Source organism: Notolepis coatsorum (assembly GCF_963971535.1).
Source record: "Notolepis coatsorum genome assembly, chromosome: 18".
NCBI lineage: Eukaryota > Metazoa > Chordata > Actinopteri > Aulopiformes > Paralepididae > Notolepis > Notolepis coatsorum.
Window position 1 is genome coordinate 20932164 of NC_140182.1, and position 24731 is coordinate 20956894.

Genomic DNA, 24731 nt, shown 5'->3' on the forward strand with positions numbered 1-24731 from the left:
TGAAGAAGCATTTCCATTGGCCTATGGACAAGATAAAAGTCACTCGTTACTCCCTGCTCTTGGCAGAATGATCAATTCCTCAATTTCCTTGCAATGTCTCCCGTCTGTAAATTGTGTGCACTTGGAATAAACCGTTGGAAGACATTTCTACCTTTCATTATTGGATGGATATGATTGATAACCATGACAATATGAATATTGAATACAGTCAGATATTAGAGTCAATTTGGGTGATGGAATATCGTAATTTGATTGACCGAACGCGAGTAAATATCTCACACTACCTGTACGTGTTGTTACTGGATACACAAATCTGTAGAAGTAGGGTAATGATAATTCCTGGAAGTAACTATTCCAGGACATGTTTTATGAAGCCCATCACCAGACAACATGTTACCATCATCCTGAGATTCAAATGTAGACATACCAGTTTTATGATGACTTAACACAGCATGCATGTCATTTACTGGCTAGGGCTGGGCCTATACATTTTATTATATATATATATATAGTTTTTAAATAAGAGGAATTCCACCAAAATACACCTTTAGGTTGAAATTCTGACATTTTACAAAAATTACCAAGAAATTGTTGTTGCAAGCTCTCCAGGTAAAGAAAATGCAATGCGGTGACATCCTTGGAATTGCACAAACTGGTTGAAATGTAATTTCCCGCACCACCGTAAAACATCTACATGGTTGTTTTAAGCAATTGTAGATGTTTAATTTAGGTGCATTACATAGTCTCCGGCAATGTAATTAAATTGAAGGTGCTATAAATAACATTCAGCAAGAAACATTTTGATTAATGACAATCATAAAAAATATATTTTGCAGGTTCAACATTTACTTTACATGTTCCCTTGCCTCTTCCCATTTCCCCATGTGGAATGCACCCGATTGGGTAAATGAGATGAGTGCACTAGTGCGACATCTAATGGCTGAATGTCATCTATAGCACCTTTATGCAATCACATTTAACTTTCCTTATTTGAATGACAAATAGGAAATGTATACTTTATAAACAGTAGAAGTTAATTTCAATGGAATTCCCCCTTTTAAAATAGAGAAACAAGGACTTGACGATGCAGCACCATGACTCTGCATACAGTACAACTGCTTTGCATCTAAAGAGAGAACCGAGCTACATATCCCTCTTGAAAGCAGTAATGCAACGATATCACCCAGAAAAAAAAATTAAATAAAGTTGCAAAAGCATTAGTTGACGGCAACCAACCCATTAGGCATACTAGCATCACAAACAATACTTTTACATGAAGCAAATCATACAGTTCCTTTTTCGTTTTGTGGGCCTTTTTATTTCACAATCCTTCCAAAATGTACAAAAACAAAGATGTGGTACAAAAAAAAAGAAAAAAAAGGAATTCACCATAACCAGCACCCTTCGTCCAGAAGAGGGAAAACAAACAAACAAGAAAAAAAAACTAAAACAAAGCGATGACTGTAGATTGATCTTAAACCAAAGTGCATCAGTTTGAGGTGTAGTAGACAGACCCAGGGATATAATCTCAATTTCAAAGCCGTCCCCCTTTCCTAAAACATTACTTTTGTATTTTTTTGGCTTTTGTTTTTTAAAATCAGGCAGGCCCCGGCCACACCAACCTCCCAGCCTTCCACAGTATTCCCACCGGGGCGGAGGAGCCACACGGTAGGGCCACGTCGTCCTGACTTGGCTTCAGAGCATTCGGTAGTTCACTAAAGAGATTGGAATATAATTTAGTTCTTTCTCCGTTTGGGATCCCCACCCCCCCCCCCAAAATAAATCTCCGAGGGGGGAGGGGAGGAGGAGACGTTGAAAGTTCCACAATCTGGAACTTCCTTTATAGCTCCGACTTCTTCTCCTTGGAATCCTCATCGGCAGCCACCATCGGCTTGCTGGACTCCTTTTTCAGGTAGGCGAGGAAGTCGCTGACCTCTCGACCGCCCTGTGGCGAAAAAACAGCAACAACGGGGACAAATTAGCCGAAGGTTGTATGTGTTCAGAACAGGATATGTTTAAGGCAAGTACATTTACATTATGCTCCAAATGCGTCCTCTGCATTTAACCAATCCTGTCTATTTAGAGAACAGTGAGTGTGGAGCCACAGTCTGGCGCCCAGGGACCAACTCCAGTTCTAATGCCAGGGTAATGACATGAGTATCGCTGCTGTCGGGACAAAACCTCATAACTCCATTTTTTATTATATAAATCAACTCCATAGATCATCCTCCATATGTGTGTGTGGGTTTTACAAAGTTTAAACAATGGAAAAGCATTAAACCGATCATCTGTCTAAACCTCCTAACTCTATTCACCCTCAAATCTGTGTTAGTTCTTTTTAATCTGCTGAAAAGTTGGGTTTTTGGAGTTATGAGGTTTTGTCCCGACAGCAGCGGTATGTAACTAGCATGCATGACATTTAGGCTGTGGGATGCAAAACATGAGGAAAACATGCAAACTCCACACAGAAAAGGCCTTCCCTGCTTTTCCTATACCCTAATTTATTGATCGGACAACATTTGATGGCCTTATAGAATCATAGGCCCTTTTCACAGTCTATGGAGCAGCCTCAGATTCTACATCCCAGCAACTTTGGATGATTGGAGGGTTCTCTCTCAGATTTCTAGCTTTAGGAAAGAGTGGTGAGAGTTCACAAATACTCACTAAACTCTCCTGGGACACAGGAAGAACATATGCGAATTCTTAAAATGGGCGACATTCCCCTTTAAGCACAGATAGATATAGCCTGGTTCTCACCTCATATTTCTTTGGGTTCTGTTTCTGTCCTGCTGGGGAGAAGAAGATTGTGGGGAACCTGGAAAGGGAAAATTAAAGATTAATAAAACCATAGGAAAGGGAAAATTAAAGATTAATAAAACCATAGACAGTACAACACATGTTATTAGGTTAGCATTAAGAGATTAATAAAATCACACAGTACAACACATTTATTAGGTTAGCATTAGACAACATTCTTCAAACCATTGTTTTTAATGAGCGATTAGGAATGAGGATTCGTAACTCACCCTCTGACATCATATGGTGATGGCACATCATTGGCTGTGGCATCCATCTTGGCGATGACAATATGGTGATCATTGGCCACCTGTTGAGGGTGAAGGATGAAGTTACTTACAAGACAGTTTACATTTTAGACATTAACAGATGCTCTTGAAACCCACTTCCAACATTAGTATGGGTGTAAAATAAATTACACATAATATAGCCTACATAGGGAGTAGTGATGAAAAATCAACATATCAAGTAGAGAGGAAGAGAGGTAGAGGAGAGGGGAAGAGAAGTAGAGGAGAGAGGAAGAGAGGTAGAGGAGAGAGGAGAAGTAGAGAGGAGAGGGGAAGAGAGGTAGAGAGAAGTAGAGGGGAGAAGAGAAGTAGAGGTGATAAGTAGAGGTGATAAGTAGAGGAGAGAGGTAGAGAAGTAGAGGTGAGAGGAAGATAAGTAGAGGTAGAGAAGTAGAGGTGAGAGGAAGATAAGTAGAGGAGAGAGACGTAGAGGTAGATAAGTAGAGGAGAGGGGAAGAGAGGTGGAGGAGAGAGGAAGAGAAGTAGAGGAGAGAGAAGTAGAGGAGAGGGGAAGAGAGGTAGAGAGAAGTAGAGGAGAGGGGAAGAGAGGTAGAGAGAAGTAGAGGTGATAAGTAGAGGAGAGGTAGATAAGTAGCGGTGAGAGGAAGATAAGTAGAGGTAGAGAAGTAGAGGAGAGGGGAAGATAAGTAGAGGTAGAGAAGTAGAGGAGAGGGGAAGAGAGGTAGAGGAGAGAGGAAGAGAAGTAGAGAAGTAGAGGAGAGAGGAAGAGAAGTAGAGCATGGAAGAGAGGTAGAGGAGATAAGTAGAGGAGAGAGGTGTAGAGGTGAGGGGAAGAGAAGTAGAGGAGAGAAGAAGAGAGGTAGAGGAGAGAAGTAGAGGAGAGAGGAAGAGAGGTAGAGGAGAGAAGTAGAGGAGCGAGGAAGAGAGGTAGAGGAGATAAGTAGAGGAGCGAGGAAGAGAGGTAGAGGTAGAGGGGAAGAGAAGTAGAGGTAGAGAAAGGGGAAGTGAAGTAGAAGAGAGGAGAAGAGAAGTAGAGGTAGAGGTGATAAGTAGAGGCGAGAAGAGAAGTAGAGGTGATAAGTAGAGGAGAGGGGAAGAGAAGTAGAGGTAATAAGTAGAGGAGAGGGGAAGAGAAGTAGAGGAGAGGAAGAGAAGTAGGAGAGGTAATAAGTAGAGGAGGGGAAGAGAAGCAGGAGAGGACGAGAAGTAGAGGAGAGTAGAGGAGAGAGAAGGAACTACAACATTCTATAGGTTGTGTGCGTCTAGAAAGTATTTATTTCCGTGTGCGTGTGTTGTGTGTGCATACACGCATATCTTTCCTTTCCTTGAGGGTCACTTACCAGCTCTCCCAGCTCTTTGTATTTGGGCTCCAGGCTCTTGCAGTGGCCGCACCATGGAGCATAGAACTCAATCAGCACATCTTTGCTGTCGTCGTTCACGATGGAGTCAAAGTTCTCAGCCACCAAAACCTGGACAGATGGAACAGAGCCAAACATCAACACCACCCTGGTTTGAACCCTTATATGAAGCAGAGTCTTGTTTAGGAGTGTTGGTGATTTGAGGGAAAAGCTTCGAACCACTTTGGACTACTTTTAACAGCCTGCAAATTCATTCAACTCGAGTCATCTTCAAGTATTTTACTTGAGTAAAACAAGGTTGCGAGTACCATGATGACATTATGTTGTTTACAGTAAAACATACTGGATTTCACTGCTCATGCGATATTAGTGTTGAAATAAAATACCCCAAACCTTCTTTTGACAATAATATTTGAAGGGGAAAGAGGGGTCTCATCGTAATGATTTTTTGTAGTTTTTTTAAGTAACAAATTTCACTGAAGTAAAATAATTTCTTAACCTCTTAAGCCCGAGCGGTCCGGTACCGGACCGACAATGACATCATGCCATAAATCCATCTCTACAGAATGTATGAATTAATGTTGAGTTTTCCCCCCCAAATGTAGCCAAGAGTAAAGACCCTAACCCTGTCAAAACAGCAGTCAAAGTGTATATTTCAGCACTATGTTTGTTTATCAATGGTTAAGTCTTAGTGAAATATTAGTTATATAAATCTAGTCGGAAAAAGACGAGGATTGACGCAAGGATTTGGCGCGACCTAACTTTGTGTAGTATTTTGAGAGAAGAGACCCAGGGCTCAAATTACAAAAAAAACTACACTTCCCAGCTCACACCAGGCCCCTTCAATCATCCGACTTCTGGATTGACTTTTTTATTTCTTATTTTTCGGGATCATCTCCCACAAACCTGAACGTTAGTCATAAAACTGATTTTCAGATAATAGGGCTCGGGCTTAAGAGGTTATGTAACTATTTCACTGAAGTAACAGAACCTCTGCTACAGTAATACGTTTCAGGCCTCTTCATACCTGAAGGATCCACCTGGTTAACCAGAGAAGATTCATGTTTTAAGGCTGAAGGATCCACCTGGTTAACCAGAGAAGATTCATGTTTTAAAGGTCCCATGCATTATAAATGTCATTTTTCAGTCTCTAGCATTGTATTATAGTAATAGGAGTTCGTATCAATGTGTTTTAGGGTCTAAATACCATATTGGCGAATTGCTCCGTTTCAGCCCAACCCCTCTGTGCCTCTAGTAAAATCGGGTCATTTTGATTTGAAGTCCCTGAGCACGTCACTGGGCGCTGTGGATAGACACAGTGATGCGATTGGCTCTGTGGTTGGAGCTAATGCCCGCCCCCATTCTACCTAGACTAGACAGCGAGTGGGGCTGCGGGGCCGAGAGGAAGAGAGAGCCGAGAGGGAGCCGAGAGAAAGGAAGAGAGAGGGAGGGAGGGAGAGAGAGGGGGCACTTGGGGGGGGGGGGGGGGGGACCTGCCGCACGGAGGTCCGCGCGACACACACCTCCGAACGGGAGAGTGATGGAAAGAAAAAAAGGAAGAGAGAGGGAGGGAGGGAGAGAGAGGGGGCACTTGGGGGGGGGGGGGACCTGCCGCACGGAGGTCCGCGCGACACACACCTCCGAACGGGAGAGTGATAGAAAGAAAAAAAGGAAGAGAGGGAGGGAGGGAGAGAGAGGGGGCACTTGGGGGGGGGGGACCTGCCGCACGGAGGTCCGCGCGACACACACCTCCGAACGGGAGAGTGATAGAAAGAAAAAAAGGAAGAGAGAGGGAGGGAGGGAGGGAGAGAGAGAGAGCACTTGGGGGGGGGGGACCTGCCGCACGGAGGTCCGCGCGACACACACCTCCGAACGGGAGTGATAGAAAGAAAAAAAGGAAGAGAGAGGGAGGGGCCTCTCTCTCTCTCTCTCTCATGGTATAAATGATTATTTGTGTAAATAAGGTTATACGCCGACCATTAAGAAAATACATGTTAGTTTAGGAATAAGGGGCAGGTAACTATATAACTATAAGATTTATTCTTCTTCCTGCTCCTTTTGTCCATGGAATGACTATTTATGATTTTTTTAATGAAGAAACTATGATTGTATTATTCCATGTGGCAAATAAAAACTCTGAACTGAACTGAACTCTCTCTCTCTCTTACCCCCCCTCCCTCCCTCCCTCTACCAGTGCAGACTGTGGTCTGACTGTCACTCAAAGTGCTTATGGGCGGAGCCAGGCCATAACAGCCTGATTTCTCGAGGCTGAAAAATGATGGTTTCGAGTACTTGATTAGAAATATAAAACAATGAATTTTTTTGAAAAAAAAATTACAAATGTCTTCAATAGACTAACAGGAATTGTGTAAAGTTGCCCAAATAGTGCTAGGAATAGCAGTGCATAGCCCCTTTAAGGCTGAAGGATCCACCTGGTTAACCAGAGAAGATTCACGTTTTAAAATCTGAAGGATCCACCTGGCTAACCAGATAATATTCATGTTTTAAGGCTGAAGGATCCACCTGGCTAACCAGAGAAGATTCATGTTTTAAATCTGAAGGATCCACCTGGCTAACCAGAGAAGATTCATGGCTTAAGGCTGAACGATGCACCTGGCTAACCAGAGAAGATTCATGTTTTAAATCTGAAGGATCCACCTGGTTAACCAGAGAAGATTAATGTTTTAAGGCTGAACGATGCACCTGGCTAGCCAGAGAAGATTCACGTTTGTTGTTCTTTATGCTGCTGCACATTATGCAGTAGAGAATAAGAGTCAGTAGCCGTGCTTCACCTTGACAGGTCCATCATTGTTCTCTGGGATGGGCTCCGACTTGAGGTAGCGCTTCAGTTTGCCGTCGAAGTAGTCCTGCAAGAAACGCTCCAGGGCTTTTCCATCACGACTGTGGAGGAAAAACAACATGTTAAGATTTCACATATTCAATATTGCCATTTCAATATCTTATGAACATGAGCTACTCTCTCCCAAAGCCAGAAGCCAGCAAAGCAGGATTCAAACATGTGATGTCCTCAGTTATAAAGTCTGGAGCTGTTCTACTGACAATGGACAGCAGACGGATTTTGTGGACCTACATAATATTGGTTTGACTTTTTATACCCAAATGAGGGGTATGGGCGTATGGGTAAAAAAAAAACAAAAAAACTAAAGATACTTTTTTTTTGTTTATTATCTTTTTCCCCCCCTCCTTTTTTCGATTTTTCGATTAGTCGTTATGCCAATTCCCAACCCCCTTCCTGGTTGTTGCGCACTTTCCCCTACCGTAGGTCAGAGAGGCCGGAGACTGTAACATGCTTTCCTCCGACGCATGTGCAGCCAGCCTGGCCGCGCAGATAGTCACTGGGAGAGTGTAACGTGTGTGGGAGGCCGCACTACATCTCTCCAGATCCTACCCTCGCTGAGCAGGCGCCCCGACCGAACTGTAGGGGTCGCTGTCCACAACGCCCAGGACCCACCCGCCAGCTTTCCCCACCCCCTAATACTGCCAATTGTGTTAGTGTGAACGGCCAGCCAAGCTGGTGACAACGCCGGGAGCTGGATTCGAACACACGCTAAAGACACTTCTGAAAACAACTTTTTAGGTGGAAACGACGACGAGTTCCGACATCACACAGGGTCACTTACGTGAACTCCTCCGTCATTATGAACTTGTCTCCCTGGGCGGTGCGGATGCCCACCACGGGCACCTCGCCAGAGGCGACATCCAGGCCGAGCTCCGAGATGTCGTGGGCGAAGACGTTCTTGTTGGCCACAGCGAAGTTTAGCTTCTTCCCCTGGTCCAGGAAACCCTTGGCCACCTTCATCACCCTGCAACACAAAAGTTAAGTCATTTGGTCATTCTTTCAGTGATTCTTTTGAAAATGTTTTTCTTTAAGCCGTCTCTCATTAAACTGAAACCATATTTCTGGGGGGAAAGCTTTAAAACCGGAGCATAAAGACTGCGGTGTGGTGGGATCATGGCAGTGGGCGGAAAGTTTTAGACGGTTGCTACGGAGACCGGTCACCATTGCATTGAAAAATCACTACAACTGTAAAATGTACGAGGAAGGGATAGAGAATCAAGACCACCTTTGGCCGAAATTACTTTCACTTATGACTGGAACGCTTTTCAAGACACCCTTAAACTTATAGCTCTTACTTCACCGACTGCCTTCAAGAATATACTGAACAGTCTTAGTAGATCCCTCCTGCTCTTGCTGATACCCCAGTTTCACACTTGCATACACCCTCGCTCACACACACATACAAGCACTCATTAATCTTCATACTCGCACCTAGACAGTAGACAAATGCATCCGTTTGCATACAAATGCGTGCGCACACACACTTCCCCCCTCGATAAATTGTTTTTGTACATAGGCTGTGCATGCGTTTATTTGTATGATTATTAACTGCATTTGAATTTTATTATTAATATATATATATATATATATATTTTTTTTTTGTATTCATGTTGGGGCCTCTTGGACCAGATCAACATTGTAAATAAGAAACTTTTATCTGGCTAAATAAAAGGTAAAATTAAATTAAATTTAAAAAGGGTGGACTTTTCCCCTGTGATGGTCGTGAGCTTTTCACACAACATCACCTCCAAACCACCTTTTACCCCCAAGAAATCCGACCGTCAACACATGAGTCAGCAGAGAGATCCACTACTAATGGGAGAGATCAACTACTAAGTAAGAAGCATTTTGTATAAAAGTATTCTGTACTTCTGTATGACAACTATTAAAGAAACTTGAACCTACTAATGGGAGAGATCAACTACTAATGGCGGCTTTGTGACGTCACCCGACATCAGCTTCCCAAGCCCCATTAAGAAATGTCTCGTGTTGAAAGGTTGTTCTAATATATATACATACTGTATACACACACACACACACTAGAAGTCTTGCTGGAGTTTTGACCCCTTTAGACTTTATTCCCTCCTCCTTGCACCTTGGAAGTAGGCGACACGGTGCCAGAAATCCCTACTCTGCTGCTATTAATGACACTTTGCACTCACTACATCCACACTGTCATTAAGTGAGAGCCATTTGAATGTTGTATCAAACGGGGAAGAAAGACTGAGGTTTTAAACTGTGTGAGTCAATATTTATATCATTACCTGCATTGCTTTTACCCTTTTTCTCATTCTCTGCATTGCTTTTATTCCGTCTATTTTATGCTACTTTTATGTTTATTTTTCTGCCGTGAAGCACTTTGGGCTGCAATTCTTGTATGAAATTTGTATTGTACAAATAATATGTTGCTCATAATTATTATTAGTACAAGAAGAGGAGTGTACCTGTTCCTCCAGTAGTTGGATCCCTTGGGGTTCTTCTCGTAGTCCACTTCATAGTAGGCCACCAGCAGGTCCTGGCCCTTCAGCTGGTCCTTGTTGTCGTCCGTCATGTGGGGGCACATGCCAAAGCTGACGGGAGGAGGAGAAGAACCCGTCAACTGCTGCTCGTCTTTAGGTCATATTCACACTGGTCATTCTCCATTAAATAAATTCTTAAGTCGACAAACAGTTGTGGATTTTGTTGACCAATCCATTAGGTTGTTTTACCGACAAGCTGCGTTTCCCACATGTCATCATGAAGACCTCTTTAAATCGCGTGCTAGTCAACGATGAGTTAAGATGTTCCTTCGTTAATACCCTTGGGGAAATTCAGGGGACATGGCAGCACAGGGAGGGTCCTATAATAATAATAATAATAATAGGGTAATAGAAATGACAATGAAAATGAGAATAAAAAGGTAAGAACAAGATATGAATAAAAAGGCGAGGGTCTGATCTGCCAGATACTATATGTATACTATATCAATAACACAATTGACAGATGAGACATATGTATACTATATCAATAACACAATGACAGATGAGACATATGTATACTATATCAATAACACAATGACAGATGAGACATATGTATACTATATCAATAACACAATTGACAGATGAGACATATGTATACTACATCAATAACACAATTGACAGACGAGACATATGTATACTATATCAATAACACAATGACAGATGAGACTTGTACTATTATACTATATCAATAACAGATGACAGATGAGACATATGTATACTATTATACTATATCAATAACACAATGACAGATGTATACTATATCAATAACAGGTGACATATATATACTATATCAATAACACAATGACAGATGAGACATATGTATAGTATACTATATCAATATTAATAACAATGACAGATGAGACATGTATACTATATCAATAACAGATGAGACACATGTATACTATATCATTAACACAATGACAGATGAGACATGTATACTATATCAATAACACAATGAGGGATGAGACATTATGTATAGTCCATCGTATTAATAACACAATGACAGGAGAGATATACACCACCCCAGGATTGAGTGCTTCTATTCAGGGGACAGAAAATTTCTTATTTTCTGAAAAAATATGAATCTATATTATACAATAATATATATATCGTGGATGACTGTATAGTAAAAATCCATACGTTGGCATCATGTATACCTTCATATTCCATGTAGCTCTACTCATACATCGTTTTCTCCACAGACAATGATTACATTTAGGGCAATGGTGAGGTCATCGCTACACAATAACTCATACTGTCGTCTCATTGGGCAACACCCCACAATGTACTGCAATGGAATCAACAGAACCTCCCATTCCTGAGAAAGCCTTCCACCAAAAATGTTTCAGTACGTTTTAGTAGACAAGTCTCCAAATACTGGGTCAAGAACACCGGAGTGAAAGTTCTGCAAAGCTGTTTAATAGTATTATAATATAGGTTACAATCACTATTATTAGAGTATTATAATATAAGTTACCATCACTCCATTATTAGAGTATTATAATATAGGTTACCATCACTCCATTGGTATTCACTTGTGAACAGGCTGAAAACTCACATGTGGCGAGACTAGGAGATTGAATCCATTGATGTGAGAAAACTCACGACTCTGGACGTGCCATGGTGCCACTGTGTCCACGTGTACCAAGCAAGCATCCAATAATATTACGGCTCAGCTTGCACACCGATACGCCTGGAGGCAAAGGACTGCAGACTGTCTGTCCTCAGTGTCTGTCCTCACAGTGTATAATGCAGTCTGTCCTCACAGTGTCTGCTGCAGACTGTCTGTCCTCAGTGTATAATGCAGACTGTCTGTCCTCAGTGTATAATGCAGACTGTCTGTCCTCAGTGTATAATGCAGACTGTCTGTCCTCAGTGTATAATGCAGACTGTCTGTCCTCAGTGTATAATGCAGACTGTCTGTCCTCAGTGTATAATGCAGACTGTCTGTCCTCAGTGTATAATGCAGACCGTCTGTCCTCAGTGTATAATGCAGACCGTCTGTCCTCATAGTGTATAATGCAGACCGTCTGTCCTCAGTGTATAATGCAGACTGTCTGTCCTCAGTGTATAATGCAGACTGTCTGTCCTCATAGTGTATAATGCAGACCGTCTGTCCTCACAGTGTATAATGCAGACCGTCTGTCCTCAGTGTATAATGCAGACCGTCTGTCCTCATAGTGTATAATGCAGACTGTCTGTCCTCATAGTGTATAATGCAGACTGTCTGTCCTCATAGTGTATAATGCAGACTGTCTGTCCTCAGTGTATAATGCAGACTGTCTGTCCTCAGTGTATAATGCAGACTGTCTGTCCTCATACTGTATAATGCAGACTGTCTGTCCACAGTGTATAATGCAGACTGTCTGTCCTCACAGTGTATAATGCAGACCGTCTGTCCTCAGTGTATAATGCAGACTGTCCTCATAGTGTATAATGCAGACGGTCTGTCCTCATAGTGTATAATGCAGACCGTCTGTCCTCATAGTGTATAATGCAGACCGTCTGTCCTCAGTGTATAATGCAGACGGTCTGTCCTCATAGTGTATAATGCAGACCGTCTGTCCTCATAGTGTATAATGCAGACCGTCTGTCCTCAGTGTATAATGCAGACTGTCCTCATAGTGTATAATGCAGACAGTCTGACCTCATAGTGTATAATGCAGACGGTCTGTCCTCATAGTGTATAATGCAGACAGTCTGACCTCATAGTGTATAATGCAGACTGTCTGTCCTCAGTGTATAATGCAGTCTGTCCTCATAGTGTATAATGCAGACTGTCTGTCCTCAGTGTATAATGCAGACCGTCTGTCCTCAGTGTATAATGCAGACCGTCCTCAGTGTATAATGCAGTCTGTCTGTCCTCAGTGTATAATGCAGACCGTCTGTCCTCATAGTGTATAATGCAGACCGTCTGTCCTCACAGTGTATAATGCAGACTGTCTGTCCTCACAGTGTATCATGCAGACGGTCTGTCCTCATAGTGTATAATGCAGACTGTGTCCTCATATGTAGGCTGGTCCCTGTACTTCCCAACAGGAGGACTGGTGACTCAGCAGCACACAGTAAACCAGCACGCCTGGTTGTACAACGTTGCATTGGCTAAAGAAAAAAGAAAAGAAAAAAGAGAAAAAACAAAACAAATAAAGAGATACTCACATGTTGTCCTGGATGAACTTCTTCACCTTGTTGCTGGTGAACTTGTCCTCGCTGAAGGCGATGGTGCTGTCCTCAAACTTGTTGCTGAGACGAGGTGGGCGGAACAGGACGACGGCCCTGGGAACAAGCAAAGAAAAAAGGTACCGATCAGACAAATGCGGCACAAAAACAAGGGTCCTCCTCGCAGAGGTTTGGGCACTATGACGATTTTAGATCGTCACACGTTTATAATTCATCATGATGCGTGTTCACAGGGAGATCGTCACCCGTTATAATTAATCATGATGCGTGTTCACAGGGAGATTGTCACACGTTATAATTAATCATCATGATGAGTGTTCACAGGGAGATTGTCACACGTTATAATTCTTCATGATGCGTGTTCACAGGGAGATCGTCACCCGTTATAATTAATCATGATGCGTGTTCACAGGGAGATTATCATACAATTCTTGCACAATCCTTGCTTACTCTCTATTCAGAACATAGCCGCTCTGACTCTGCTGATACTTTAGTCTAAGCCTCATTTTCCTTGCCTATAAAGGCTACAAATAGAGCACCGTATTGTTACACGTTGGTCTGTACTGTTGTAAACATAGTAAAAATTAAACAGTACAGTCAAAAATATTGCGATACATTACATATTGCAACTTGTGAAAATGTGTAGAAATTATACAATACGTTGGCCATTATCGCCCACCCCTACATACTCTAGTAACCTCACCTGAGATAGTATGACATGCATTATTAGCAAAGATCTCACATTACCTACCACGTAGTGGGTATTTTACAGACACTCGCTTGAAACTATTTTGGCGTTAAATTCCACTAACAAGCAATGAGTGAACTGCAGAAGCCATTGTACCAGTTGTGACTATAGTAGTAGTACAAGCTTTCAGACACAGGCCGAGTTTCGCCCCGAGGTGGAAGAGGAGAAGAACCTTCCAGGAAACAAAAGCAAACGTGAACAAGAAAGGAGCAGAGATGACAACAACATGAACTTGAAACGGGGACTCACTCTCCCTCGACACCCTGTTTCTGGAGCAGGGCCTCTGAGTTGGTGTGGCCGAAGCGGTAGGACTCTCTCAGAGCACTGGCAGCTTTCAGGAACTCTCCCTGGGCCGAGCTTCCTCCATCAGCAAAGAACCCTGAGGGATGGAAAGAGACCTCGTTAGCAGGCGAAAAGAGAGCTGAAATAATTCACTCCGGCAGTAGAGTTACTTCAGTTCCATTCTAAGGGCCCGGTCGACCGGGGACGTTTTATGAGTTGTCAGCTCCTTTCTTTTTTTTTTATCTACTTTTTCTCCCATTTTCTCCCATCCCAATTTCATATCGTCCAATTCTACCCTCCCCTGTCTCGAACTGACCATGCCTCCCACAAGCCGGCTGCAATGTGGACTAAGCCATACATTGCACGAGTCCCCTCCGGTACTCGAGGTAGCAGCCGTGGCATCTTTTCACCTGCGCAGCGCGATCTTTCAGCGTCGGGGGTCTGCGCTTTGGAGGGACGCCGCCCCCGTCGCTTCCTGATTCTACTGTGCAGGCGCACCAACCGACCTGTAGGAGTCGCTGTCCACAACGTCCGATACCCACCCATCAGCTTCCCAGCTTCCCAGGCGACAGGCGCGCTCCTTTTCCCAGTGCCGCACCTCGCGTTTTAGCGCTCTCTGCGGCCAGCGTTTTTGGGCGGAGCACTCCCAGCGCCTAAAGTTGAAACTAGTTCAACTTTGAGAGGATCGGCGCTCATCAAGGTAACTTTTTTCGGCCGACCAATCAACATTGAGCAAGTGGCGCCGCGGCAGTCGCGAGACTCAGGCAAACGCTCTGAGATTTTTTTTTTGCTTTTCAAAGTAGTCTGTCTTGAAAAAAACGTCCCCGGTGGACACAAAGCCTAATGCTACTATAAGCTGTTCATATATACAGACAATATACAGTAATTTTTTTTTTACCTCAACAGTTTAGGCTGTAACTCTACAGTCTCTACAATGCTTCGGAGGAAGATTACCAAGTAAATTCATATCACAAACATCACAAGGTAAAAGAGTCATCTGTATTAGGCTTGCCGAGGTAGTCTATGATACCGGTTTACTCCGTGTTTAGGCTCCACTGAGTACATTACTTGCCCACCCCCCCACAGGTGTATGCTTTGTTTTTTTTTCATAGAAATAAAACCCATTTAGTTTGTTTTCACATATCAGTGCCCACATTCAAAATTGAACTCATTTGTAAAGTACCAAGCATGTTATCAATACTTAGAAAACATTATAAACTGAACGTGTCTGAGCGGACAGCAGAGCTATTTTTAAGTCTGTGCAGCAGAGTAGCTTTCACTTTTAGAGTAGATTTAACTTCACGTGAAGGAGAGGGGGAAGGCTCCAGAGGTGCCACGACAGGTTATACAACGACGGAGGATTTGGCAATCTTTCAGATTTTAAACACTGCAGCAGGGAAAGCTCGACCAGTCCAGAGCAGCTACAGTACGTTTGCATAATGCACTATATAAGGTGGCAGCTACATTGGTCCATCAATGAACAGATAGAAAATGTACGGAAGTCTGAGTTGGCACTTTGTATGGTTGTCTCCACCATTGGAGTGTGAATGTATGGATAATGGGTGATGTATGGGTGCTATAAATGCTGTCCATTTAGTCTGTATATATGAAAAGACTAGATTAACCTTTTTCAACTAAACGTTTACTTGGAGTAAGAGTCCAGTTTAGGCCACAACAGAAACACCCAAACCCATCAGTGAAATGCCCCCACGGAACACTTAAGAGGAACGCACCGACAACGCTTGCGTCTTTGTCTCCAATGTACTTCTCGAAGTCTGCCTCACTCTTGAGCTCCACAGAGGCTGGGCCTGCCTGCTTCTTCAGGTGGCTGACGATCCCATCTGAGAGAGAGGCACAAAATAGGAGGATGAGAGAGAAAGATAAGAGTGAGATCAAATAATCAAAGACTGGACAGGATCAAGCAGAGCTGCTCCAAAATCAAAAAACACTTTTATGTTCACCAAATGCAATGAATGTACAGAAATCTGACGGTGACAAAGGTACGAATACATCAAATGGTAAATGGCTGCTTTTTTTTTTATATAGCGCTTTTATCCAAAGCGCTTTACAATTTGTTACTCACATTTTACCCATTCACTCAACACATTCACACACCGACGGCAGAGGCAACCATGCAAAGTGCCAACCTGCTCATCGGGAGCAATTAGGGGTTAAGTGTCTTGCTCAAGGACACAAATCGACACGATGCCCGGGAATCGAACCGGGAACCTCCGGATTGCCAGACTGCTCTACCTCCCAAGCCACGGTCGCCCCATCAACAACTAGTACACACACACAGCACAATGACTACAGGACCTCATGTACAGCACAGTGCCTAGTGGTGCATTACACCAGTAAGCCATGAATTAGTAATAATGAATAATATATAAGTAGCATACGATAGGTTATGAGCTTTATAGCACCGTCTCGACTCCCAGGTTTAAAGTGGTGTAGTGTGCAAGGCCTGACGACCCACCACAGCTTTCACAGACGATGTAGGCCTGAAGTACGGCCATATACAGGCCTGTGTGCCCGCTGGACATTGCGTCCAGGTTAGAGCCATATACAGGCCTGTGTGCCCGCTGGACATTGTGTCCAGGCTAGAGCCATATACAGGCCTGTGTGCCCGCTGGACATTGCGTCCAGGCTAGAGCCATATACAGGCCTGTGTGCCCGCTGGACATTGCGTCCAGGCTAGAGCCATATACAGGCCTGTGTGCCCGCTGGACATTGCGTCCAGGCTAGGGCCATATACAGGCCTGTGTGCCCGCTGGACATTGCGTCCAGGCTAGGGCCATATACAGGCCTGTGTGCCCGCTGGACATTGGGTCCAGGCTAGAGCCATATACAGGCCTGTGTGCCCGCTGGACATTGCGTCCAGGCTAGAGTCAAATACCTGCAGTCCTGGGCCCATCGTATCCACCAGAATCCTCTCCATCCCTGAAGATCTTCAGTGTTGGGTAGCCGCTGACTCCATACTTGCTGCAGACATTGCTGCTGGACGTGCAGTCGACCTAATGGTGAAAAGGAACAGCTTTACTCCGTTTGAAGAGGTATTGTGATTCAAGGGGCTGGACAGAGCTGTAGTGAACCGAGTAATACAATACCTTGGCCAGTGAAGCCAGTCCCTTCAGACGCGTGGCGGCTACCTCAAACTCAGGCGCTAGTCGTTTACAGTGGCCACACCTGATGGAGGGAGGGAGGGAGGAAGAGGAAGAGGAAAAGAAACAGGATACAGATTTAAAAAGGAGGGCACTCATTTTTGTGTCTCTGCCAATCTAGTCAGGATTTTACTTAAAGGGGAACTATTTTACTATTTCTTTCACTATTTTGGGCACTTTTACACAATTCCTGTGAGTCTATGGAACACCTCTGTAATTTTTTATTTTTTTTTATTCATTGTTTTGTATTTCTAATCAAGTCCTCAAAAACAGCATTTTTCTACCTTAAGATCTTAAGCCGTTTTGAGCCTGGGCTCCAACCACTGTGTGCAGCTCATCTTGTACCTCTCCATTATCATGCAGCGGTGTCTTTCTGACATCACAAATCAGCACATTTTCAGATGACTCAGTTCAGTGAGGGTGAATATTGTGAGAGGAGAATTGGAAGAATGCGCCAATATGAGAATTAGAGACGGATCATATTAATATAAGTTCACATAGCTAGGAAACAATGCTAAACACTCAAAAAGGCCATTTATAAGATAGTTCCCCTTTAATCTATAGTGATTTAGCAGTTGGGAATTTGATACCACCATGAATGAAGCCTCAAATGATGGTGTTAAAGGTTGAATCAAGTGTTAAGAAAAAGCTAATAGTCACAAGATACTTAGTAGTAGTAGTAGTAGTAGTAGTAGTAGTAGTAGTAGTAGTATTACCCCCCCCCCCCCCAACATAGTCATGCTGTATAAACACTGTCGCATAACTTGATTTCCGTCTCTGAGAGAGGGGAAGTTTGGCAGCGTTGTTGAACCATGTGACAGTTCACAAGGACCAATCAGAGGTGGACACCAAAACTTCCCCGGCCAACCACGACGTTACAACAGTGGAAGGCCCCGCCCCCTCACTTCCTTGGTAACCCCATTTTCACATAGTTACTAGTTTCCATTCAAAATAGTTTGCAGCTCACCAGATTGTGAATAAATATGACCAACTTATCTGCTAAATAATTAAAGCATGGCCATACATATATCGCCCCGGGATAATAACTAGTCCGGCTAACTGTGTAAATTTCGCTGAACGTTGTGCTACCTTTCGCAGCTAACATTATAATAACGTAACATGCAACCATTGCTCCTATGAAATGGTTGATGACACCATTCAATTAGAATAAAAAATATGCATGAAACGCGTTGTGGGACGTTAGTTAGCAGTTCGACCGATTCAAGTTCAACAAAGTAGCGTAACGTTAACCGGCGAGGTGGCCCTTTAGCCACACGGTGTGTTGATGATGATCAAGGAGCCATTTCATTATTAACACCCAGGGTCTCTAGGAGACCTTTAGCAAGTAAACACAGGACTCACCAAGGGGCGAAGAATTCCACAAGAATAACATCGTGAGCTCCAATTCTGCTGTCAAAGTCGTCATCGGTGAACTCGAGCACATCGCTGGCCCGGGCCGCCGCGACCAGGAGCAGAGCCACACACATCAACTGGAACATGTTTGAACCGCAGTGTTGCAAGAGGCAATAGCCGAGGTTTGAATAGCAAACTCGGTTTCGGTGTAAAGCCCGCTATCGATGAGCTTAATAATAAAGGCCGAGGAGGACTTCTCTCGGAAAGCCAAGGCCAAATGCAGGAGGCACTAGTCGATAAAGAAAGAGAGAAAGAGGGGCAGGATGAAGCTCTATACCGGGGGCCTCTCTCTCTCAGAACGAACCACAGTGTGGCATCTCACCATTGGATTTTGAACCGCGTCACTCTGCCTCGCTCATCCAATGAGAAGCAGGCACACATGATTTCCTCGATTCAGCACCAATCGATAGACGCCAAAAATCAAAGGGTTCCTCCCCAGTGCAGTGTGTGAAAATGGTAACGTTGATTAGTAATCATCAGAAATAAATCAATGCTTCTTCTGATTACTGTTACGTTCTGATGTTTTTTTTGTATCACTGCCGTGAATAGGGGGGAAATGGGGGGACCCTGATGTAAACAAGACGAAAGTCTTTCTCTGGTTTGCATCCCCTTAACAATTGTGTGTATTGAGCTGTACTGTATTGTACCCATTCTGCAATCTAATAGTTATCAATCAATCAATCAATCAATAGATTATTTGTTGGCTAATGAATGATAGGGGTTGAGCACTGCTTAGATTGAGCAAATATATCTTAATTTCTCAAAGGATGCATCCTTTATTCAGGTCATAGTCAGCCTATAGTCAGGTGGCTGTGGTTTCAACCTGGAGCTTCATTTGACTAAAACCTACAGTACAGTGTGGTGGACAAAGGTGAATGTGGTGAAGAGTTGATCCCAAAGAGTAAAGTCTATGACTCCTAGTAAGAGTCAGGGAACTCTAGTGATGGAGAGTGGATTTCTCAACTCCAACAGTCTTGGTGGCACTCACCTCTGTGGTCATGAAATGCTTTGAGAGGCTGGTCAAGGATTACATCTGTGCCTCCCTCCCTAGTAACATGGACCCACTGCAGTTTGCATACAGGGCAAACAGGTCCACTGACGATGCGGTCTCCCAAGTGCTCCCAAGGGTACTACGACTATGCTTGCACCTCATGGTACCAAAGCACCTCAAAGGCGCTAAAAACAAAATTACAAACATCTCAAAACAAACTGGTCAGACTACTGCTTGACCTTACTCCTAGAACCCACCTCACCCCTGCCCACTTTGACAACCTAGGATGGCTTAGAGTAGACGACAGAGTACAGCAACTTGCAATGGGCCTGGTCTACAAGATACACTACACGACCAAGGTACCCATGTACATGTCAAAATACTTCCCAAAGGTCAGTGAATACCACGATCACAACACCAGAGGGAGCTCCACAAATCATGTTAAACCCAGATTCGGCTCAAATAAGGGACTAAACACGTTTCGCAATTATGCCACATCAATGTGGAACGCCCTACCCAAAGCTGTAAAGGAATGTGGATCACTACCCACTTTCAAAACCTCTCTCAAGGGACACCTACGGGAGACTGCAATTCAACACTGGCCCCTGTAAATATCCTAACCCAACCCCCTCCAATGTACAGTCATTTACCTAGTATGGTTTTGTCAATAGTCCAATGTACAATTTTGTTTGTTTGTACAGTGTCTCCCCCCCCCCCCCTCAATGTACAGTGTTACTTGTTTATACAGTGTGCCCCCCCCCCCCCCAACCACCTCCAATGTAAATTACCCAGTATGGTTGTCAATATCCCAATGTACCCAACCCCCCCCACCCAACCTCCTCCAATGTACAGTTTCTACGTCAAATGTATATACTCCCTTTTCTTGACTCCTTCTGTATCACAAACAGTACTGTATTTGCAAATCTGGTATGTCATAAATGTATAGATGTAGCAGTACTGACTATCTGTATGTCATGTATGTCATATATGTCCTGATGAATTGAAAATGGGGGACCCTGATGTAAACAAGATGAAAGTCTTTCTCTGGTCTGCATCCCCTTAACAATTGTGTGTATTGAGCTGTACTGTACTGTACCCATTCTGCAATCTGTTAATAAAGTTTTCAATCAATCAATCAAACACAACACACTATCTCACCTTGACAGTCAGAAGGGGGGCTATGTGAGATTGCTGTTCATTGACTATAGTTCAGCTTTCAACACCATAGTCCCCACCAGACTGGTTGACACGCTGATCGATCTGTGTCTGAGCTCCGCCATGAGCGCCTGGATCCTGGACTTTCTAAGTGAAAGGCCCCAGGCGGTCAGGGTGGGGGGTCAGACCTCCAACACCATCACCCTGAGCATCGGGTCCCCCCAGGGTTGTGTTCTGAGCCCCCTGCTGTACTCACTATACGGCCAGGTTTAGCTCCAACTCCATAGTGAAGTTTGCGGACGACACAGGCTGATCTCTAACAATGACGAGAAGGCCTATCGGGAGGAGGTTGATGAACTGGCACGCTGGTGCCGGGACAACAGCCTACTCCTGAACATTGGTAAAACCAAAGAGCTGATCGTGGATTTTATCTGCCATATTAGAAATGTCACTTCCCGCCTATATCTGAAACAGTATTTTGCCAGTTTACTTGATGCGGATGTGAAATGTTGCATATACCGTTAGTAGATCCATAAAAGTAGTAAATACATTATCCATATTTTAATAACAATGCCAAAAATTTGAAATGCAATGGTCAAATTTATTTTATTGGGTCATGACCAGTAACAAAAACTAAAATAATCTCTTACCACGGTAATACTGCTGATATCTTACTCATGTATACGGGCAAATTGGTAATCAGGAGATTAACATAAACACCACCATATCCTATCCAAGACTGTAACTGGATATTGGCTAGTATCTGGAATATTCATAAGCATATTAACAATCATTGTAAAAACAAGGACAAGTAGTCAAGAAAATGGAATAATTTACTGCCCCATTAAAAAAAAAGTTATTACTCAGGTTGGTGCCAATAAATATACTGCAATGGGACCCTTACAGTGTGTAGACCTTTCTTTCATGTTTATACTTTACTGCCCTCCCCTCAGACGCAGGACAAGGTGGAGAGTGGATTCTTTCTGGATGTTGTAGTCGGACAAGGTGCGGCCGTCTTCCAGCTGCTTGCCGGCAAAGATCAGCCTCTGCTGGTCTGGGGGAATTCCTTCTTTGTCCTGGATCTTGGCCTTGACATTCTCAATAGCATCACTTGGCTCAACCTCTAGGGTGATGGTTTTGCCGGTGAGGGTCTTCACGAAGATCTGCATGCCTCCCCTCAGACGCAGGACAAGGTGGAGAGTGGATTCTTTCTGGATGTTGTAGTCAGACAAGGTGCGGCCGTCTTCCAGCTGCTTGCCGGCAAAGATCAGCCTCTGCTGGTCTGGGGGAATTCCTTCTTTGTCCTGGATCTTGGCCTTGACATTCTCAATAGCATCACTTGGCTCAACCTCTAGGGTGATGGTTTTGCCGGTGAGGGTCTTCACGAAGATCTGCATATCTGCACCTGTACAGTAAAAAAAAAAAAAAAAAAAAGTGCAACACGTTATATAGATCCACAAATCAAGCATACATTTCAGGCAAGCCCACTGCAAACCTAGTCATAATCTCAAATAGCATTATCTTACAGCTAGCAGTACTAGGGTGGGTGGGGGGGGGCTGATAATTGATTCTATTTTCTAAGATAAATTAAAGATAATCAAAAAATCTATTTTTAATGTTGTGATATGGTTTTGACTATCATGAGCCAAGAACTAAGATATACCTGGCTAAATCCAACAGATGGCAAAGATTAGCAGAGGATAATGACTCATGACAAATACAATATTTGTAAGGTGTATAGTAATCTAGACTAGACAATTCCGCGCTGGGAAATTGTGAAAGTGTGGGTGATGCCTATGCACCGCCAGCCAACGGGAGAGGGTCTGTATTGTCTCTCTACTGTCTCTTTCCACAGCAAAACGGTAGGCAAGGCACCTTGGTTGAGAAATGCAGGCTTCAATCTATGTTGTTTAGTCGAACCTTCGTTTTTAATAAAAAAAATTAAAATAAAAAAGTATTCTAATTTTTTTTTATAATCTTTATTTTTAATTTTTTTTATCCTCAAACTAAATCCTCAATTTGAATAAAGTGATTAATCTGATTAAATTAGTATTTTTTCTTTTATTAAATCAACTTTCCAGCCCCCTGTCAACTGTCAACCTGAATTAACATTCAGTATTCAATATTGTCTGATTCAATATTAACATTCAGTATTCAAGTAGAACAGCTAGCTAGCCGTTGTGGACACTCACCTTTCCACAGCAAGACGGTCGGCAAGGAACCTTGGTTGAGAAATGCAGGCTTCAATCTATGTTGTTTAGTCTATCTGTTCAGTACTGTTCAAAGATGCACAATGAGATCTTCTTCTTCTTATTTTCTTCTTCTTCTTCTTCTTCTTCTTCTTCTTTTTAATTTCCGGCAGATTCTTCTTCTTCTTCTTATTTGAATTTCCGGCAGTGTAGACGCATCGTGGCGTATTACTGCCCTCCACAATTCTTGCTTCGCCCACACTTGAGAAAGTTTACACTCTTCTTCTTCTTCTTCTTCTTCTCATCTTCAAAACACATTTCTATCGTCTCTGTCTCCTTCTTCTCTGCTCCTCTTGTCATACAATCACAATACAAACATCATCTCCTCTCTTGGAGGGCCCCCCCAAGAGGGGGAACCCTCCATCTCATCGCCACTATATCTTCTTCTTCTTCTTCTTATTTGAATTTCCGGCAGTGTAGACGCATCGTGGCGTATTACTGCCCTCCACAATTCTTGCTTCGCCCACACTTGAGAAAGTTTACACTCTTCTTCTTCTTCTTCTCATCTTCAAAACACATTTCTATCGTCTCTGTCTCCTTCTTCTCTGCTCCTCTTGTCATACAATCACAATACAAACATCATCTCCTCTCTTGGAGGGCCCCCCCAGGAGGGGGAACCCTCCATCTCATCGCCAGATTAGAGAGAATTGTTGAATATATATAGAACACAAATGTTCTAGAATGTTTGATTATGACATCATACTGTGACATCGCAAATGTTCTAGAATGTTCTATTATGACATCATACTGTGAGATCGCAAATGTTCTAGAATGACCTATTATGACATCATACTGTGACATGACATCACAACGGAACATGTTTGAGTTCAATTTGAATACTATAAATAATATGTTTGGTAAGGCTGTCCCCGAAGCCTGTTTTTGGGATTCAAACTTCGTCAGGGTTTTTCGAACGGACGTTCGAACCCTCGTTTTTAATAAAAAAATTAAAATAAAAAAAATTATTCTCATCTTTTTTATAATCTTTTTTTTGTATCCTCAAACTAAATCCTCAATTTGAATAAAGTGATTAATCTGATTAAATTTGTATTTTTTCTTTTATTAAATCAACTTTCCAGCCCCCTGTCAACTGTCAACCTGAATTAACATTCAGTATTCAATATTGTCTGATTCAATATTAACATTCAGTATTCAAGTAGAACAGCTAGCTAGCCGTTGTGGACACTCACCTTTCCACAGGAAAAAGGTAGGCAAGGCACCTTGGTTGTTGGTTGAGAAATGCAGGCTTCAATCTATGTTGTTTATATGATCGCAGGGGGCAAGGAGTGTCTCGCAGAGGGGGGCTCAGACAGGAGGGGATGACGGATTCCAGTAGACTGCGGGAAAAGAAGAAGAAGAAGAAGAAGAAGAAGAAGAAGAGCTCATCAAAAGAACTGCGGAGGGCAGTAATACGCCACGATGCGTCTACACTGCCGGAAATTCAAAAGAAGAAGAAGAAGAAGAAGAAGAAGAAGAAGAAGAAGAAGAAGAAGAAGAAGAAGAAGAAGAAGAAGAAGAAGAAGAAGAAGAAGAAGAAGAAGAAGAAGAAGAAGAAGAAGAACAGTCAGTTTGCATCTTGAAACCGTGCTGAGCAGTAGTGAACAGATAGACTAAACAACATAGATTGAAGCCTGCATTTCGAGACCAGGGTGCCTTGCCTACCGTTTTGCTGTGGAAAGAGCCGGCAAGTTGATTTACGGCTTTCCAGTGTGGAGGCGGTGATTTTGGAGACTGGGAAAATACAGTTTTCTTGCCTTGTAGTAGTAACGTG

At 43.2% G+C, this 24731-nt stretch overlaps 1 protein-coding gene across 1 annotated transcript; it reads right to left on the reverse strand.

Annotated features, from left to right (window-relative positions):
• Positions 1-1295: 1295 nt before the first annotated feature.
• On the reverse strand, positions 1296-18861 carry pdia3 (protein disulfide isomerase family A, member 3). The gene is made up of 13 exons (XM_084334341.1): positions 18515-18861; positions 17099-17177; positions 16888-17005; positions 15725-15832; positions 13959-14088; positions 12941-13057; positions 9707-9832; positions 8044-8226; positions 7195-7303; positions 4385-4513; positions 3027-3106; positions 2758-2815; positions 1296-1945 (listed from the first exon to the last, which is right to left on the reverse strand). The coding sequence occupies exons 1-13, from the start codon at positions 18649-18651 to the stop codon at positions 1841-1843; spliced, it is 1479 nt and encodes a 492-aa protein (XP_084190467.1). The 5' UTR covers positions 18652-18861; the 3' UTR covers positions 1296-1840.
• Between the last annotated feature and the right edge of the window lie 5870 nt (positions 18862-24731).

What these genes read in the sequence shown, in the direction of transcription:
- pdia3 (XM_084334341.1), bottom strand. Translation starts at nt 18,651, where the DNA reads ATGTTCCAGTTGATGTGTGTGGCTCTGCTCCTGGTCGCGGCGGCCCGG. An exon ending in AAGTTCATCCAGGACAACAT is followed by an intron (nt 9,833 to 12,940) that starts GTGAGTATCTCT and finishes TCCTCCCGTCAG; the next exon opens with CTTTGGCATGTGCCCCCACA. An exon ending in TCACCATATGATGTCAGAGG is followed by an intron (nt 2,816 to 3,026) that starts GTGAGTTACGAA and finishes TTCCCTTTCCAG; the next exon opens with GTTCCCCACAATCTTCTTCT.